The sequence below is a fragment of the Choloepus didactylus genome, chromosome 21, assembly GCF_015220235.1.
Source record: "Choloepus didactylus isolate mChoDid1 chromosome 21, mChoDid1.pri, whole genome shotgun sequence".
NCBI lineage: Eukaryota > Metazoa > Chordata > Mammalia > Pilosa > Megalonychidae > Choloepus > Choloepus didactylus.
In genome coordinates this window covers 21,593,429-21,610,879 of record NC_051327.1, presented here as the reverse complement: position 1 = coordinate 21,610,879, position 17,451 = coordinate 21,593,429, and the positions used below count along the sequence as shown (strand labels likewise).

General features: G+C 43.2%; 1 protein-coding gene across 5 annotated transcripts in view; it reads right to left on the bottom strand.

Annotated features, from left to right (window-relative positions):
* Positions 1-1,124: 1,124 nt before the first annotated feature.
* The window catches only part of RSPH10B (radial spoke head 10 homolog B), a 69,139-nt gene continuing 52,812 nt past the window's right edge, over positions 1,125-17,451 (bottom strand). For 2 of the 5 annotated variants that reach the window (XM_037815069.1, XM_037815071.1), the window contains 5 exons: positions 15,673-15,816; positions 11,604-11,729; positions 10,195-10,282; positions 2,243-2,441; positions 1,131-1,476 (listed from right to left, as the gene is read on the bottom strand). In XM_037815069.1, the coding sequence (XP_037670997.1) occupies positions 1,305-1,476; positions 2,243-2,441; positions 10,195-10,282; positions 11,604-11,729; positions 15,673-15,816 (729 nt within the window). In that variant the 3' untranslated portion in view covers positions 1,131-1,304. Of the gene's footprint in view, positions 1,477-2,242; positions 2,442-10,194; positions 10,283-11,603; positions 11,730-15,672; positions 15,817-17,451 lie in introns of all 5 variants that reach the window. The other 3 variants (XM_037815072.1, XM_037815073.1, XM_037815070.1) reach the window with 3 other exon arrangements.

Here is a 17,451-nt window from a genome sequence, read left to right as displayed (position 1 = left end):
CTTTTCAACCTAAAATATGGTTGGTTTTGTCACTGTTCATTATCTGATGCATTCTAGTCTCTGACTTGGTTAGTTCAAACGTCTTCATTTAGTTGTGTAAGTTATCTGTATCCACGCTGATTTTTTTTCTTCCAGACCTGTTTCTTTCATCATGGCTGAAAGTCTGTCAGCTTTTCAGGGCATATGTAAGATATAAGATGGTTGTTTGTCCTTTTACCATTATCTTATTTTCATCCCTATTACAAACATTTGCTTTAAATTCCGTCTTGTCTGCTTTTAATATTGCTTGCTATTCCGGTCATCTTGATTAGATTTGCCTGATGTGTCTTTTTCCATCTCTTTATTTTCAACCTTTCGTATGGTTTTAAGATGTTTCTCTTGTAAAGAGTAACAATGAGCTCAATATTGAATTTTTAATCTATCTGTGGTTTTGGAATCAGTGAGTTTAATCTGTCCACACTGGTAACTACTCATGGCTTTGCACTTTTCCCCACCATCTTTTGTGTTTTCTGTTTACCACTGTCTATCTTTGTTGTTTTCTTTTTTCCCAGCTTTATGTTGGATTGATAGTTTTTTCCTTCTGCTAGTTTGGATGCTATAGATTGTATTGTTATTCTTTCAGTGGTTACCCTTTAAAATTTAACATAAATTATTAGCTATAAAATGTTCTTAACAAAGATTAAAAGCTTCCATTTAGCCACCAATTAAATAACTGCTCTTCATCTTATTGTTGCCTGGTGTTGCTGTGGTTTTGCCTTTTAAAGGCCAGGGTCTGTGATCTGCGGCTTCCTGGAGGAGGCCCAGGCAGAGGGTGGGGGAGGGTGGGAGGCGGCTGCGAAGGACAGGAGGGATTTGAACCCAGGGCTGGGAGAAGGGGAAAGGCAGGCATCCTGCAGAGGAAAGCGCTGGGGGCGGGCGGGCGGGGGGAGGGAGGGGAGCTGCAGGGAGGCTGAGATGATTTCGTCCAGGCCCATGGCCTTCCAATCAGTGTCATCTGAGCCTAGACTTCATCACCAGGACTATATGCTGATTTTCTAAAATCAATGCATATTAATAAACATTTAATATGCATATGCCTGTATTTTCATTCAACTCAGTTTTCAAAATGCAGGAATTTCCAAAATCCAACCGTATAAGAGAACAGAAACGGAGTGGGCTAAGGTCCTAGTACCTCCAAAAGACCAGGGTAAGAAGTAAAATGCAAACTATTTTATTGGTGATTAAACTTGGTACAGCGCTCACAGTTCCAAGCTGCTTTTACATTTGCATGTTCTTGTGGCTGATTTTACATTACCGAGTAGCCTTTACTTTTTCTTCTTCTTACTAGTCATGGGCTTGCTGGATTGGAAAGCCGCGGTATCCTCCTTAGGGCTGGGTGTGAAGTGCGACGAGGGGGCCTCTGCCGGCTCCTTTATCATGGTAGCCTCTGCCTCGTAGTCTTGTCTTCTGGCCTCTTCCTCTCTCAGGATAGTCAGCCTAAAAGCAAACACAAGAAGGCGTCTTTTTTTTTTTTCATTGAACTTTCAAAGCCAGTTTCTATGTTGTGTGTAGCAGTCCACATCTGTACTTCAACTTGGCAAACAAAACTAAATTGTCATCACTTTGCCTGAAATAAAAGGTGATGCATTAAAAAAAAAAAAAAAAAAAGGTGGTGCTATTTCAAGGCAATCAAAAGTAAAATTTTCATGTATATAGTGATTTGTAAACCACTCTTCTCTGCAGCAACCTGGCAGCTAGTAAGCGGCCTTTAAAGTACTTCTTGCGTTCTTTAGGTAGTATATCATGCTTTCCTAAGTAGACCCCCAGGCTTGAGACGCATTTTAGAAAGGGCCAGGTCTGCACTCTGGCCTGACGTGTGTGAAGACCTGAGCCCTTACCCAGTTCTGAAGAGGTGAGAGTGCAGCCTGTCCTGGGTGCTGAGCATATGCCAGGCACCGTTCTAGACACTTCCCATTTACTACTCACAGCTGGCCTGTGGGCTCTCACCCCCACCTTCCAGAGGAGAGGACCGAGGCACCCAGCGACACTGCCACATGTCGTTCTTGGGCGAGCTCTGGAGCCAGACATCACCACCACCCCAGGCACCCAGGAAGCAGAGCCGGGCACAGAGGCCTGGCACCTCAGGAAGCTGCCGTGCTGGAAGGAAAGCATTTCGTCCTGATGCTTTGTGCAGCTACAGAAGACAAGAAAGAGAGGTAACTGAGCCCATGAAAGAGGAGGAAGCGGGGTTTCACAAAATTACCTTGCTTCCAGTTCATCGTTTTCAATTTTCCTCTGTTGAGCCATTGTTGCATAATGTAATCTATTCTCCTTTATTTTCTCCTTTAGAGTTTCTTCATGTTTGTATGCTTGGAAGAGTGTGTTCACAAAAAAGATGTACATTTGACTGACCCACACATTAAGTTTTTCCTTTTGTTCGTCCTTGGGTTTTTCTGATTTCTCTGGAATAAAGTATAAAATGAGCATTAATGCAATCCTGTGATAATAGTGGAGTCTGCTCCACTCACCATGGTGGACTTGAGACTTAACCCTTGTGCGTGTCCTCTTCTGAAGACGGGTGATGCTGTGAGGCCTCGACCATGTAAAATGCTCCAGTGACCACCCAGCACAAGGGAGAGGCTCGCGGACCACAGCCAGCAGCACCTCCTCGGAGCCTCCAGGCCCTCTAGTCCAAACAGCTCGAGTGTTCTCCATGTTTCAGAACCACTTGGTTTTTACTCACATTGTCTTAAAAGCAGTTTTCATTAAAAGAAAAAAAAAAGGCTTTAAACTCTGACTTTAAGAAGGTAGGTAAAATGACTGACGTGGTGAGGTCCTGCTTCACATCCACTAAGGCCAGAAATTCAGTTTGGAACGTGCGTAAAACAGCTGAAACTAGGGAACATAAAGGTTCAGATAGTTGTCAGCGGGACCGGGAATCTTTATGGGATTGTTTTTTGGGCATGTTTTTATGGAGGGACATTACTCTGCTTATTTTTTCTTTTAATAACTTTGGGATTTGACCACAAACCTATTCATTGTTACAAGAAATTAGTTTTACTGAATTTTTTGGAGGGGACATGGGTAGGTTATGATGGTTTTTCTAGCCTAAGGACTCTAGTAGAACTCCCTCTTCTTTTCACAGAAGGAAAGTTTAGCCTTGTCCTTGGAGACTTCTGCATCTGCTTCCTTGCTCCTTGTTACCTGGCCCCCCCTTTGTCCCTCCTGTCCTATCCTCAGTTTGGTTTCTGCTCCTAGCAGGTTCTCCTCAGTGTCCGGCTCAGGAGGAAGAGCTGCAGCTCCTCAGGCCTGAGTTGCTGGGCCCCGCTGGCCCTCCCAGGCAGGCCAGGCTTCCCCATGAGTTCTTGGGGGGCAGGAGGGGCTTTGGCTTCTGTTCTCAGGACTGTAAGAAACCCATCACTTCCTTCCGTCTTCTGTGTGTTCCTTTCTCTGCAGCCTTTTCACGTGCTGATACCAGGCAGGTTTTGTCACTGTTGGTGATTTGTCCCTATCTGCTCATGTTCGGGCTTTCATGGTGACACCTTGTCACCAAGTTTAGTTGTCTGTGCCCCTTATTGCTTTCTGGTTTTGCTCTCCTACTTGTGCTCTCTTTATGGGGGATTTAGGAAGCTTGAAACCCTGTACCACAGCTGCTCCCTTCCCCTGACCGGAAATCCCACCCCAGGCAGTGGTCTGGTATTTTCATTTTTTACCTTTATCAAGTTTCCCTATCTTGGTTATGCTAACTTTGTCAAATGAACTGAAAGATTTATCTTTTTCTTTTTTTTTAAACCTTGTATTGTTGCTTTCTTAAAATTTTGCTAATAAAAAAAACCAAAACCTTTTCTCAGGTAATTTTGACAGTTTTTTCCCCCATGGTTATTGGTCTATTAAGGTTTTCTGTATTTCCTCAAGTCTGGTTTTGTTATCTTCCTAGAAAATCATTCATTTCAAATGTTTCCAGTTTAGTAGCCGATAGTCGTATGTAGCATCCTCTTACTGTACTTACAAACATCTCAACGTCTCATCTGTGGTTATCTACTTTCTCCTTCCTAATTAGAATGTGTCTTTTATCACTTTTATTCTGATCATCCTAGGTTGAGGGTTTCTAATTTATTTATTTATCTTTGTGCTTAAAGAACCAGCTTTTAGAATGATCAGTTTTACTATTTTTATTTTCTGATATATAATTTATGAGTTCATTTTGTAAATGTCTTCATTCTGCTGTCCTTGTGTTTTCTTATTCTTCATTCTGCCTTCTTGGGCCGATTGTTGAGGTTGCTATATTTTCTTGTGTAATAATACTGTGAATTTTCTCCAGTTACAGTTTTGGCCATGTCTTATAGGCAATGTTTAAGCTATTTCAATTTTCTAACTACTCTTAGAAATGTAATTTGATTTTCTCTAAGAATTCTTTAGATCAGAGGTCTGCATGTTTGATGGGAATTTGCCGTTGCTGTTTATTTTGTTTTGTTTTCAATTTTCAAGTAGTTGGATGAAATTTTACTTTCACGGTTAACATACCTGGTCATTGTTTAAAAGGAGTGTCTTCTTCCTCATAAATGGGTTGTGATCCATTATCATCTTTGACATCAAATTTTGAGATTCCTTCCAAATTAGCTGTAGGCACCGAGTCTGTGTCAAATGTTACACTGAGGGCTATAAGTTAATAAGTTTTACGCTTATGGAATTATTTTTGTGGTTCAAGAATCACTTACTATATTCTTTTGCCGAAATAAATATATTTGTTCTATTATTCCTCTTGAAATTAAAACCCTCCAAATTAGCTTTCTTGATCATTTTATGCACAGCTGAAGCCAGGGTAGGCAAGGAAATGAAAAAAAAATTTGTCACATTTTTGTGCCACTCTCAAAAATGTGGATAGGGCTATAATTAAAAAGCTAACATTGGAGACAGAAGAAGATGGCAGCATAAAGAGGAGTGGAAGTTAGATTGTCCCCCTGGAACAACTAATAATCTGGAATAACTGCAGGGGCACAAACATGACTGTCCACTCATCCACCAACCTGAATTGGGAGGAATGCCCGAGATCGCAGCATAAAATCTATAAGTAAAAACTGTGGATCCAAGCCAGGCACCCCCCTCCCCCACAGCTGGAACTGCAAAGCCTTGTGGTGCTAGAGAGCAGCACTCTCCTAGCAAGTGAATAGAGCTCAGCTGAGCTCCAGCTGGGGGGTTAATTAACAAACGTGGACCGCTCAATACAAGCTATGAAGCCCCAACAAGCAGACAGAGGCTTTTGGTGATGACTGACCTTGGAGAGCCGGAGGGTGGCTGCGAACTGGCCCTGAAGGAGGCTTTCTGTCTCTGTTTCGGCTCAGTGGAGAAACCCTCAGCCATTTTTAGTTCTCAGCACTCTGACTCAGACAAGGGTGGAGATAGCACAGGCAGAGAGACTGTTCAAACATAAATGACCTCTCCCTAGGGGGTGTATCTTCCCTAAGAGGAAGGAGGTGGTGCCAAGCTCTACTACCTGCCTTTGATTCAGAACCAGACCCCAGAGCCTGGGGGAAAACAGCCACAGGCCATAACGCCTTACACCAGTTGGGAGCTACAGGCTGACAGGTGCTACCTACTGGGCAGAAAAGCACAGTGGCTTGAGGCCTCACACAGGGTGTATCAATCTTCTAAGACACACCCTCAGGGAAACCGGATACTATTGCCTCCTTCCAAGACCGGAGCTCGTTCTGGTCTGGGAAAATCTGATTGGGGAACTGTGCTGGTATGGATGTATTATATCCCCCAAAACGCCATTATTTTTGATGCAGTCTTCTGTGGGAAGGAAATGTATTGGTGGTTGATTGGGTTGGAGACTTTTGATTGGATGTTTCCATGGAGATGTGATCACTCAACTGTGGGCGAGATCTTTCATTGGATAATTTCCATGGAAGTGTGGCCCCAGCAATTCAGCATGGGCCTTGATTAGTTTACTGGAGCACTATATAAGCTCAAACAGAGGGAGCGAGCTTGCTACAGCCAAGAGGGACACTTTGAAGAATGCACAGGAGCTGAGAGAGGAGCTTCAGCTTACAGAGACATTTTGGAGACAGTCTTTGAAAGCCGACTTTCACTCCAGAGAAGCTAAGATAGGACAAACACCCCAAGAGCAACTAAGAGTGATATTTTTGAGGAGCTGAAGCCTAGGGAGGAACATCCTGGGAGAAAGCCATTTTGAAACCAGAACTCTGGAGCAGACACCAGCCACGTGCCTTCCCAGCTAACAGACGTTTTCCAGACGCCACTGGCCATCCTCCAGTGAAGCATTAGCAAACCATAACAGTAACCAAGGAAACCAGATGCCTAGACAACAGAAAACTACAACCTACACCAAGAAAAATGAAGTTATGGCCCAAAGGAACAAACTTACACTTCAACTGAGATACCGGAATTTAAACAACTAATGCTAAATCAATTCAAAAAGTTTAGGGAAGATATGGCAAAAGAGATGAAGCATATAATGAAAACACTGGGTGTACATAAGGTAGAAATCAAAAGTTCGAAAAAACTGGCAGAATCTATGGAAATGAAAGGCACAACACAGCAGATGATAGACGCAATGGAAACAACAGCAGCAGATCTCAAGAGGCACTGGAGAACAAGACACCTGATAGCCTATACACAAAAGAACAGATGAGAAAAGAATAGAAAAATACGAACAACATCTCTGGGAATTGAAAGACAACACAAAATACAGGAATGTACATGTCATTGGTGTCCCAGAAAGAGAAGAGAAGGGAAAAGGGGCAGAAGTAATAATAGAGGAAATAATCAATGAAAATTTCCCATCTCTTATGAAAGACATAAAATTATAGAACCAAGAAGCGCAGTGTACCTCAAACAGAATAGATCTGAATAGGCCTACGCCAAGACACTTAATAATCAGATTATCAAACGTCAAAGATAAAGAGAGAATCCTGAAAGCAGCAAGAGAAAAGGGATCCATCACATACAAAGGAAGCTTGATAAGACTATGTGCAGATTTCTCAATAGAAACCATGGAGGCAAGAAGGAAGTGGGGTGATGTATTTAAGATACTGAAAGAGAAAAACCACCAACCAAGAATCCTATATCTGGCAAAACTGTCCTTCAAATATGAGGGAGAGCTTGAAATATTCTCTAACAAACAGACAATGACAGAGTTTGTGAACAAGATACCTGCTCTACAGGAAACACTAAAGGGAGCACTATAGACAGAAAGGAAAAGACAGGAGTTAGAGGTTTGGAACACAGTTTTGGGAGATAGTAGCACAGCAATGTAAGTACACTGAACAAAGGTGACTGTGCGTATGGTTGAAAGAGGAAGGTTAGGACCATGTGGGACACCAGAAGAAAAGAGGAAAGATAACAACTGGGACTTTATAACTCAGTGAAATGTAGGGTACTCAATGATTGTAAGAAAAGGTACAAATATGTTTTACATGAGGTAGAACAAATGAATGTCAGCATTGCAAGGTGTTAAAAATAGGGTGGGATTGGGGGGGGAGATACAATCAATACAAACAAAAAATTATAATTAACAGAAACATTGTATTATGCTTCCTTTACTATAACAAAGGCAATATACCAAAGCTAAATGCATATGGGGGGGGGGGTGGACATAGGGGAAGGGGAAGGGTATGGGACTCCTGGCATTGGTGACGTTGTCTGACTAGTTTAATGCTATCTTTCCTTTTGTTGCTTTCTAGCTGTCATTTTTTTCTCTCTCTCTCTTTTCTTTTATCCCTCTACTTTCTTTGACTCTTCCTCCTCCTTTGTGGAAGAAATGGAGATGTCCTTATATAGGTAGTGGTGATGGTGCCAAATACATACATACGTGACTATACAGGGAAACAACAATTGTTTACTTAGGACAGGATGTATGGCATGTGAACAAAACCATCTTTAAAAAAATGGGTTGATGAAGAAACCTTGAGAACACTATATTGAGTGAAATAAGACAGACACATAAGGACAAATATTGCAGGGTCTCACTGATATGAACTAATTATAATACATAAACTCATAGACATGAAATATAAGTTACCAGGATATAGAACGAGGCTAAAGAATGGGGAGCGGTGACTTATCATGAGCAGAATGTTCAGCTAGGGTGAACTTAAATGTTTGGAAATGGACTGAGGTTATGGTAGCACATTGCAAGAGTAACTAAACAGTGCTGAATGGTGTGTGAAGGTGGTGGAAAGGGTAAGCTCAGAGCCATGTATCACCAGAAGGAAAGTTGGAGGTTAAAAGATGGGAATGTATAAAACAGTGAATCTTGTGGTAGACAATGTCCATGATTAACTGTACAGATATTAGAAATCTCTCTCGTGAGCTAGAACAAATGTATGACACTACAACTAGAAGTTAATAAGAGAGGCATATAGGAAAAATATATATACCTATTGCAAACTATTACAGTTAGTAGTATTTTAACACTCTTTCACCAACAGTAACAAATGTACTATACCAAAACTGTGAATCAATAATGGAGGGGGGGGGTGGATAGGGGTATGGGAGGATTTGAGTTTCCTTTTTTTGTCTTTCTTTCTTTTCTGAAGTAATGAAAATGTTCTTAAAATTGAAAAAAAATTGTGATGGATGCACAGCTGTCTGATGGTACTGTGGGCAACTGATTGTGCACTTTGGATCTTTGGATAATTGTATGGACAAAATCTTTGACATCTGTCTTTTACTTATGCGAAGTTTGAAATACTTTAAGACATGGATAACTATATACTTAGAATTCTCTCTTCTAGAGAGCTGAAAGTCTGGTTACTCTCTTACAAATATAATTTCCCAGAGGTTATCCCTCTTTATCCCCTCCTTGTCTACATTAAATAAGCTCTAATTCCTTGAAATCCCCATAATGTTCTCTGTCCTTTTAAGGAGTTGTGATTTCCTATTCGCTTAGCAGTTTTTTTTATTCAGAGAACTGAATTATATATGATCCAGGACTCTCCTTAAGGTCTCAACAAGACAGATTATGAGGAAAGATTGCATCTTGCTTCACAAATCAACTCTCTGCTGGACACTTCCAGCTGGAAATGAGGAAGCAAGTCCCTGCTGCGGCGAGCATCGGGCAGGGCCTCAGCCCAGGACCTGCCACTAAAGGGCCCTAAGGAAAGGGCTGGCAGGCCCAGGGCTAAAGCAAGGTGTAGCTGGAGCCACAGAGCAACTGCCAGCAGATAACATCAACGGTAAAATACCTGAGTTGGGGTTCCATTGGTAGCTTGATTCCTGTGACAGAAACTGTGCGTCTTGATTACAGGTGGCAGTCTGGGAAAGTCCCAGTGAGCTCGGTTCTCTGCCAGGAAGCGGAACACAGGGAGAGAAATCCCACAGCCCTGTAGGTTCCTACCAGATGGAAGGGGAACCCTAGGACAGTGCAGGAGGGACAGAAGCCAAGAGAAGAGGATTTCAGCAGGGTGACAGCAGTCACCACTACTGACAGCAGGGAGCCAGGGTGGTGAGCGGCAGTGGGTGGTAGGGTGAGAGCAGCTACCCACTGGAGTGGGCTCGAGAGGGACGGGAAGCCTGTACAGAGAAGGCACAGCCAGCAAAGAGGGATGTCAGGGCCCGTGCTTCAGGATGATGGCTGAAAGCTCCCACTGTTCTCCGACATGGGACACCAGGGGACCGTACGGAAAGGAGGACAGGGCTGAGGAGCTGAGTGGGAAGTGGGGAGAGGAGTCCAGGTGGTGACCACACACGAGGCATTTCATGAGGCGGGAATGGATCAGGGTTTGTTTGCTGCTTCTGACTTCAGTGTGCTTAAAAACCAAAGGGAACGAGACTCGAGAGAGAGACATGTGGACTGTACAAGGCCCCAGCCCACAGCATCAGGTCCCGGGAAATTGGCACGGGAGGCCCAGGTGGAAGGACGGCTGGAGGGACAGTGGCCAGTCCCAGCCCCTGTCCCAGCATTGCCGAAGTCAGCGAGAGAACGCGCAAGTGATGTGAAGAAAAGCAAGGCAGTGATGCGTGACAGGGTGGGTGGCCAGGGAGGGTCTTCTGAGGTGACACTTGAGCAGACCTGAAAGAAGTAAGGAAAGAGCCACGTATCGCCAGCAAATCGGGGACGGGGTGCGGGCAGATTAGAAGCGACAGCCTGGCCTGGTTGTATAAAAAAGACGGTTGTAAATCTTTAGAGACCTGACTTAGGTGGTAAGCATCCACGTTCAAATATTCCAGTTCTGTAATTAAAATACTCACCATTTTGAAATAAAAAAAAGGAAAATCCTTTTCCTGAAGATTTAAAATTCATTCTGGAAATTCTTTCTTCACTTAGCGACCTCTTCATCTTGGGTTTTTATGTGGAAAAAAAAATCATAAAGAAAAACAGTATTTCTGTGCATTTGGACTAAAACCAGTTTTCTTCTCCATTATACATTATTAGAAAAATTTTAATGATGCCATTCTCTTTAAGCTAACTTAACTATTTTTAATAGTCAACCTGCATAAAATATTGACGTTTATACTAGTAAGGAAACAACGGAGTTACTTCAACAACTCAAAGCACCCCCCCCCCAAAAAAAAAAAAAACCACCTGAAGATTTGAAAATCTTGCCTGGGTCAGTTGGGAGGATATTTATTATACACAATTACCTGTTCTTACATGCATACGCACATGGCTTTAATGACCGTAGATCCCTGGGGACTCCCACGTTCCTTTCTCCAGTCTGCGTGCCCAGCCATCCCACTCATGACCCCAGTGGGCTGAAAGTAGGCATCTTAAACCCTATCTGTCCAAAATCAATCCCTTAAGTTTCCCCCCAAAACTCATTCTTCCCCCAGCCTTTCCCATATAGTAAATGCCAACTCTATCCTTTTAACTCTACCCTTAAAATCGTCTTCGCTTTCTCTTTTCCTCTCAGATGCCACAGGCTTTGATATACCTTGGTGCTGGGCCCTTCTTGCCACCTCTGGCTGGACGGTGCCAGGAGTTTCCTTACTGCTCTGCCAGTGCAGAGGCCGCAGGAGCCTGCTGACCCAGCTGTGCAGACTGCCCAGCTCACTCACAGGGAAAGCCTGGGCCCAGCGCCCCACGTCTGACCCTGCCACCTCACTCAGCTCGCCCTCCGGTCACTCCGTGGTGGCTACACTTGCTGCTACTCTCTGGACAACCTGAGAGTCCTCCTCCAGATAACTACCTGGTGGTTTCCTTACTTCTTTCAGGTCTGCTCAAATGTCACCTCAAAAGACCCGCCCTGGCCGCCCACCCTGTCACTCAGTCTCCACTGCCTGCCTTGCTTTTCTTCACATCACTTATTGCATCCGGTAGGTGTTGTCACGTGTGCAGATTCTGGGGTCAAACAGCCTGGCACAAACCCCAGCTCCACTACGGTGGGCAAGTTACTTTCTGTGCCTCCCATCCCTCAAGGAGAGGACGACAGGACCTACACAAGCGAGCTGATGCCTGAAGAGCTCGGGGCCTGCTGAAACCTAGTGAGTGTCCGCTCCTACTCTTGTTACTGGTCATCACCCGTCTCCACAAAAAGATGGGCTCTCTTCACTGCACTCTCCGGAGCGCGCAGAAGACTGCTCAGCACATAGTAGGCATGCAGTGTTTGCTGATACCACAACCACGGGGCTGTGTTGCATGGTTAGGAGTAAGTACAGACCTCTGCTTTCTTTATCCTGCTCGTATCAAACAACAGCCCTAACTTGCTGGAAGAGGACTTGGGGCTGGTCACGTGAATGTCAGAATCGTGGCTCATCACTGCACTTGGACTTCTGTTCTGAGTGCTCTAAACACAGACAAACACAAAAGAGCATTTGTGTTTCCACAGAGATGCACACGCATACACAGCACACACTGATTTACAACAAATTGCACATATCTAAAGTGCACTGCTTGATGAGTTTTGGCACATGCAGATGTCTGTGAAGCCATCACCTCAACCAAGGTGGCGACATCTCCATCATCCCTAAAAATCCCCATGTCCTTTTTTTTAAAAAACATTTTTTATTGTGAAATATAACATATGCAGAAAAGTGGTAAATTTCAAAGTACAGTTTCACAAGTGGTTATACAGCAAATTTTAAAGTATAGTATGGGTTACAGTCTGCCAATTTCACGTGTTTCCTTCTGTCTGTTCTAATACTCTAGAAACTAAAAAGAAACATCTATGTAATGATTCAGTTGTCACAATCATTTGTTAAATCCTAACTTCTGTTATGACTCCTCCCTCTCATTTGCTCAACCTCTCAAACTTCAGGGATATCTGGGCAGTGGCTCCCTCCATCCTTTAGTAACCCTCGTCCCCCTTCCCCAGGCAACCACTCACCTCCTTTCTCTCACTACAGATTGGTTTGCATTTTCTAGAATTTCTCTCTCTCTCTCTCTCTCTATATATATATATATATATACTTTTTGTCTGGATTCTGTCAGCATAATTATTTTGAGATCCACCCATATTGTTGCAGGTGTAATGAGTTCTTCCGTTGCTGCGTATCACTCCATGGGATGGATAAACAATAATTTATCCTGGTGTACTCTTGGGTTGTTTGCAGCTTTTGACTATTTTTCTGTCTTAGTAAATATTTCATGTACACTGGAAAAGATCATGGATCCTGCTGTTACCATTTATGTCAACTGGTTGACAGTGTTATTCAAATCTATATCCTCCTGAATTTCTGACTATAATTGTGCATTTGTTTCTTTCCTCTTTCTATCAGATTTTGCTTCTTTCTATCAGTTTTTTATTTCTTTGGTTAGTGTTAGTATGGCATATCTGGTTCCATCATTTTACCTTTCACCTATTTATGACTTAATATTGGCAGTGAGCTTAATGTAGACAGCTTATAGATAGGTCTTCATTTTTTATTCAAGCTGACAATCTGCCTTTTATTTGGGATGTTTGTATCACTCACATTGAAAACAACTATCTGCCATCTTGCTGTTTGCTTTCTATTTGTCTCATCTGTTGTTTCCCTCTTTTTCTGCCTTCTTTTGGATTCGCTGATTATTTCTTTGTAATTCCACCTTATCTCCCCTACTGACTTATCCACCACAGTTGTTGATTGGGTGTTTCAGTGGGTGCTTTAGGGTTTCCAGTAGATGCCTTCAAGTAATAGTCTACTATTTCACACACAGCGTCAGAATCGCCAGACAGTTGTTTCCATTTGCCTCCTCCAGCCTTGGACTGCTGTCACCACGCTTCTTCATGTGTTATGCGCCTCACAAACACTGTTACTATTTTTGCTTTAAACAATTATCTTTTAAAGAGATTTAAAAACAAAAAGTATTTCATATTTGTTCACAGTTCCTATTTCTAATACTCTTCATTCCTTTGTGTGGAGCCATATTCCTTCTGGTACCAGGTTTCTTCTGCCTGAAGGATTTCCTTCAGCATTTCTCTTAGCAGCTGGCCTCCTGGCAATGAATTGTTTCAGCTTTTTTAAGTCCCAAAACTCTTTATTTCGTCTTCGTTTTTGAAAGATATGTTTGCTGGATGTTGAATTCCAGGTTGACACAAGTCTGTGGTTGTCCTTATCCTCGTTCCTGTGTGCACTCTGTGTCTTTTATCTCTGATGCTTTAAAGGTTTTCTCTTTATCACTGGCTTATAGCAGCTCGATTGTGATGCACTCGGATGTCGTCCCCTTCACCTTTCTTCAGATGGGATTTGTTGACCTTCTGGGATCTAAAGGGCTATAGTTCTCATCAGTTTCGGAAATTTTTCAGCCATTATTTCTTCAAATATTTTTTGTTTCCCCCTCCTTCTGGAATGCCAATTACCATTACCATGTATTAGGCTGCTTAAAGTCGCACAGCCCACTGATGTGCTTTTTTTTTTTTCTGTGTGTTTTCTTTCAAATCATTGCTATTACCATGTGTACAAGTTCACTATTTTTTCTTTTGTAGAGTCTAATCTGCTGTCAATCCCATTCAGTGTATTTTTCCATCTCAGATATATTTCCATCTCTAAAAATTAAATTTGGGTCTTTAAGAAATATCTTTAGTGTCACTCTTTAACATGCTCATGCTTTCCTCTACCTTTTGTATATAGAATATATTTATAGTTAGTATTTATCTACTAATCTGTCATCAGTGTTATTTCTGAGCCTATTTCTATCAGCTTCTCATTATAGGGCATATTTTCCTGCTTTTTCACATGCCTGGAATTTTTCATTGTATGCCAGACATCTCAGATTTTACATTGTTGAGTGCAGGAATTTTGGGGTGTCTTTTTAAATATTTTTGCACTTTGTTCCGAGCTACAGTTACTTGGAAACAGTTTGATCCTTTCAAAATGTGCTTTTAAAGCTTTGTTAGGTAGGCCAGAGCAGCCTTTAATCTAGGGCTAATTTGGCCCCAAACCTGGAGCAGTACTCTTTTAAGCATCAACCCAGTGCCCCACATTATTATACAGTTTCTCCCCTCTGGCTCTTGGAAGATCTCCAGAGCTCACTCTCTCTGAGCAGCTCTCTTGTCCACCTTGGCCTCTCTAAATTATTGGAATGTGTGAAGTTGCTGCAAGCTGAGCAAGAAGATTGGACTTTAATAGGTTATAAATTAGGCATCTCTGTGGACCCCAAAATTATTGGTCAAAAGAGAGCAGTGATTCACTTGGAGCATGTCATGAACATCCAATTTCCAGAAAAGGATGATGGACCTAGAACCTGAACTGAATTATTATCATAGGGTATAAAAAGAACACAGAAGCTACAGGGAATGCCATGTTGGCAACAAGGAGTGAACGTGAACGGATAGTTTCCAGCCATGTTCATACCTGCATTACTGAAGAACACGGCAAAGCCATCCATGAAATCACAGGCAGATTCAAGGGGGACACCCACTTCCCTCGAAAGGGAGCCCCAGACCCAGACGTGACCTGACCGGGCTCCCAGACACCTTGGAGAAGCCACCAGTCATATTATATCCTCAACCCAGAAGTAGAGGAGGCACAGCTGGCTGACGTGGTAGACAGTGAGGCACTGAAGTTGCACATGAAGTCCCAGCACACAGCCAAGGGACCTGTGCTGAGACATGCTCCTCGGACAACAAAGACCAGTGAGGAGGCCCCTTGTATGAGCAGCTCTGAAGTTTCCCAGCTATGGTGCTCAGTTGGCCCCCAAGACTCTCCTTGTGGATCCAAAGGATGATTTAAAAAAGAAAAAAAACAAACAAACAAATATTTCCACCCCAATAACCTGAAACACCCACCAAAAAGTGGGTTTGTCTCTATGACCAGTAGCTTGGCCCTGCAGTAAACTGCAGATACTGCCCCCTCCCCGAGGTCTCGCGTGGAGGCCTGGGGCGTCGGCCCTGTGAGCAGGCCCAGTTCTCAGTGACCTCTGCAGCATCTTGTGTGCACTCAGGACATCTTTGCTCTGGAGTGGGCTTTCCAGTGTTGTAACCAATAAATATGAGTACCTGAATGTTTCATAATAAAGTCCTTCAAGTTTCCTAAGCCCCACGGGCCACCAGGATGTCAGCTGGCCCTCCGATCTCATCGCGATAGCACTGCCACTGTGGCGAGGAATCTACTTCCTGTGGCATCACCAGGAAATACATTTTCCCTGACTTAGAAAAGGGAGAAGGACAATACACTCCTTTCAAAATGTGAAAAAAGAAACCTTTGCATTATTTCCTAGAAGGATTACAATAGCCCAAGACAGTTTGGATGAAGGCTTCACCATTCCAGAGGAATTTCTTGCTCTGTAAATGCTCTGATATTATTTGTTACCTGATTTAGGGCTGTGTGAGCACTTCCAAATTTGGTTCCAGACACATCGTCATTTGGAACATTTAAATATGATTTAGTCATTTGGTCAGTAACAGAGATGAGTGCAAAGCTTAAGAGAGCTTCAAAGAATTCAAGGAACACCAACTGAAAAGAAAACACAGAATCTCATTCATTCTGACACATCTCAAGGTGGGTAAGAAATTCATTTTGCTGTTCTTTTCTGTTTTCCAGAAAAGCATTATTTGCAATGAAAACTACAGCATTTAGAGATTTATTGTGATATATATTCTATCATTAGATTTGCATGTCATTTTACTATGTTGATGCAAGCATTGTATTTTATAATAGCTAATGAGGAATGACATTTTCAAAAGCATTTCCTTTTTTCTTGAACAACTAGAGTTCAAGATGTCTGTAAATCCAAAGGACAAGCCATTTTGCCGCCTGCCCAGCCCTGCCCAAGTGTCTGGTACCAGGGCTCTCCGTGTGCCAGCCACAGAGGCCTGCCTCTGCCTGGGGAGGCCCTGCCTGGGGGTGGCTGGGCATGGACTTGGTTCTCCCATGGCTTTGTGAGTCTGAGCCAGAACAGACCCACTAAATCTGGCCAAAGACTCCAGGCCGGCCTCGGCCTGCTCAGTTCACCCCTAGCCCCAGTCTTCCCTAGTCTAATTGTTTGCCGAGACCTACCTGATGATGGTAAAATGAGACATACGTTCAGTACAAGAGCAGCTTTCCCAGTGGGAGTGACTAGTGGCTCTAGCTGGGGTGGTAGCAATGGAGATGGTAAGAAGTGGTGGGAGCAGGGTATATTTTGAAATTAGAGCCAACAGGATTTCCTAAAGATTTGAACATGGGCTGTGAGGGAAGGAGAGGAGTCAAGATGACACCGAGGTTTTGTCTCATACACCTGAAGGGTAGGATTGCTCTTGGCTTTCAACAGCAATGAGGACCGGGGAGCAGCGGCTTTGAGGAAGGTGAGCAGAAGCCCGGGGCGGGGACCGTCTCACTCCAAGCCTTCAGAGCAGGCAGGTGGGTGCGCAAGTCTGCAGTCTGAGCGAGAGACTTGGTTTGGAGAGATGTTTCGGAGTTCTCTTCACAAAGATGGTAAAGATACGAGACTAGAGAGGAGGGGAGACCCCGGGCCTGAGCCCCAGGCACTCCCACATTAGCATTTGGCAGAAGAGGAGGAATCAGCAGAGGCCTGAAAAGCATACCAGCAGGGAGACAGGAGGAGAAAGGAGAGAATGTGTGGTCTCAGACGCTAACACAAGAATATGTCTCAAGTAAGAGGGATAAACTGTTTCAAAAGCTGCAAGGGCATGGAAATTGTGAACTGAGAATGTATCACTGGATGTGTCAATGTAAGAGGTCTCTGGTGACCGTCACACAAACAATACGTGCCTGACTGGAGTGAGTCAAAAAAGAGGGGAGTCCACAGAAGGCCACATATTATATTATTCCATTTTTACAAAATATCCAGAACAGACAAATCCATGGAGAGAGTGGATTCGTGGTTACCTTAGGGGATAGAGGGAGGGGAGAATTGGGAGGTCTGGGGTTTCTTTATGAGGTGACAGAATTGCACATTTTACATGGTTAATTTTATGTTATGCAAATTTGATCTCAATTTTAAAAGAATGGGAGGAGAGGAGATGGAGATAAACTGTGCAGAAAATGTCCGAGAAGTTTTGCTCCAAAGGAGAGAGGAGAAAGAGATGGAAGATGGCAGAAAAGGTCAGGTTATGGTTGTTTTGTCTGCTTTTAAGAAGGGAGAAAAAA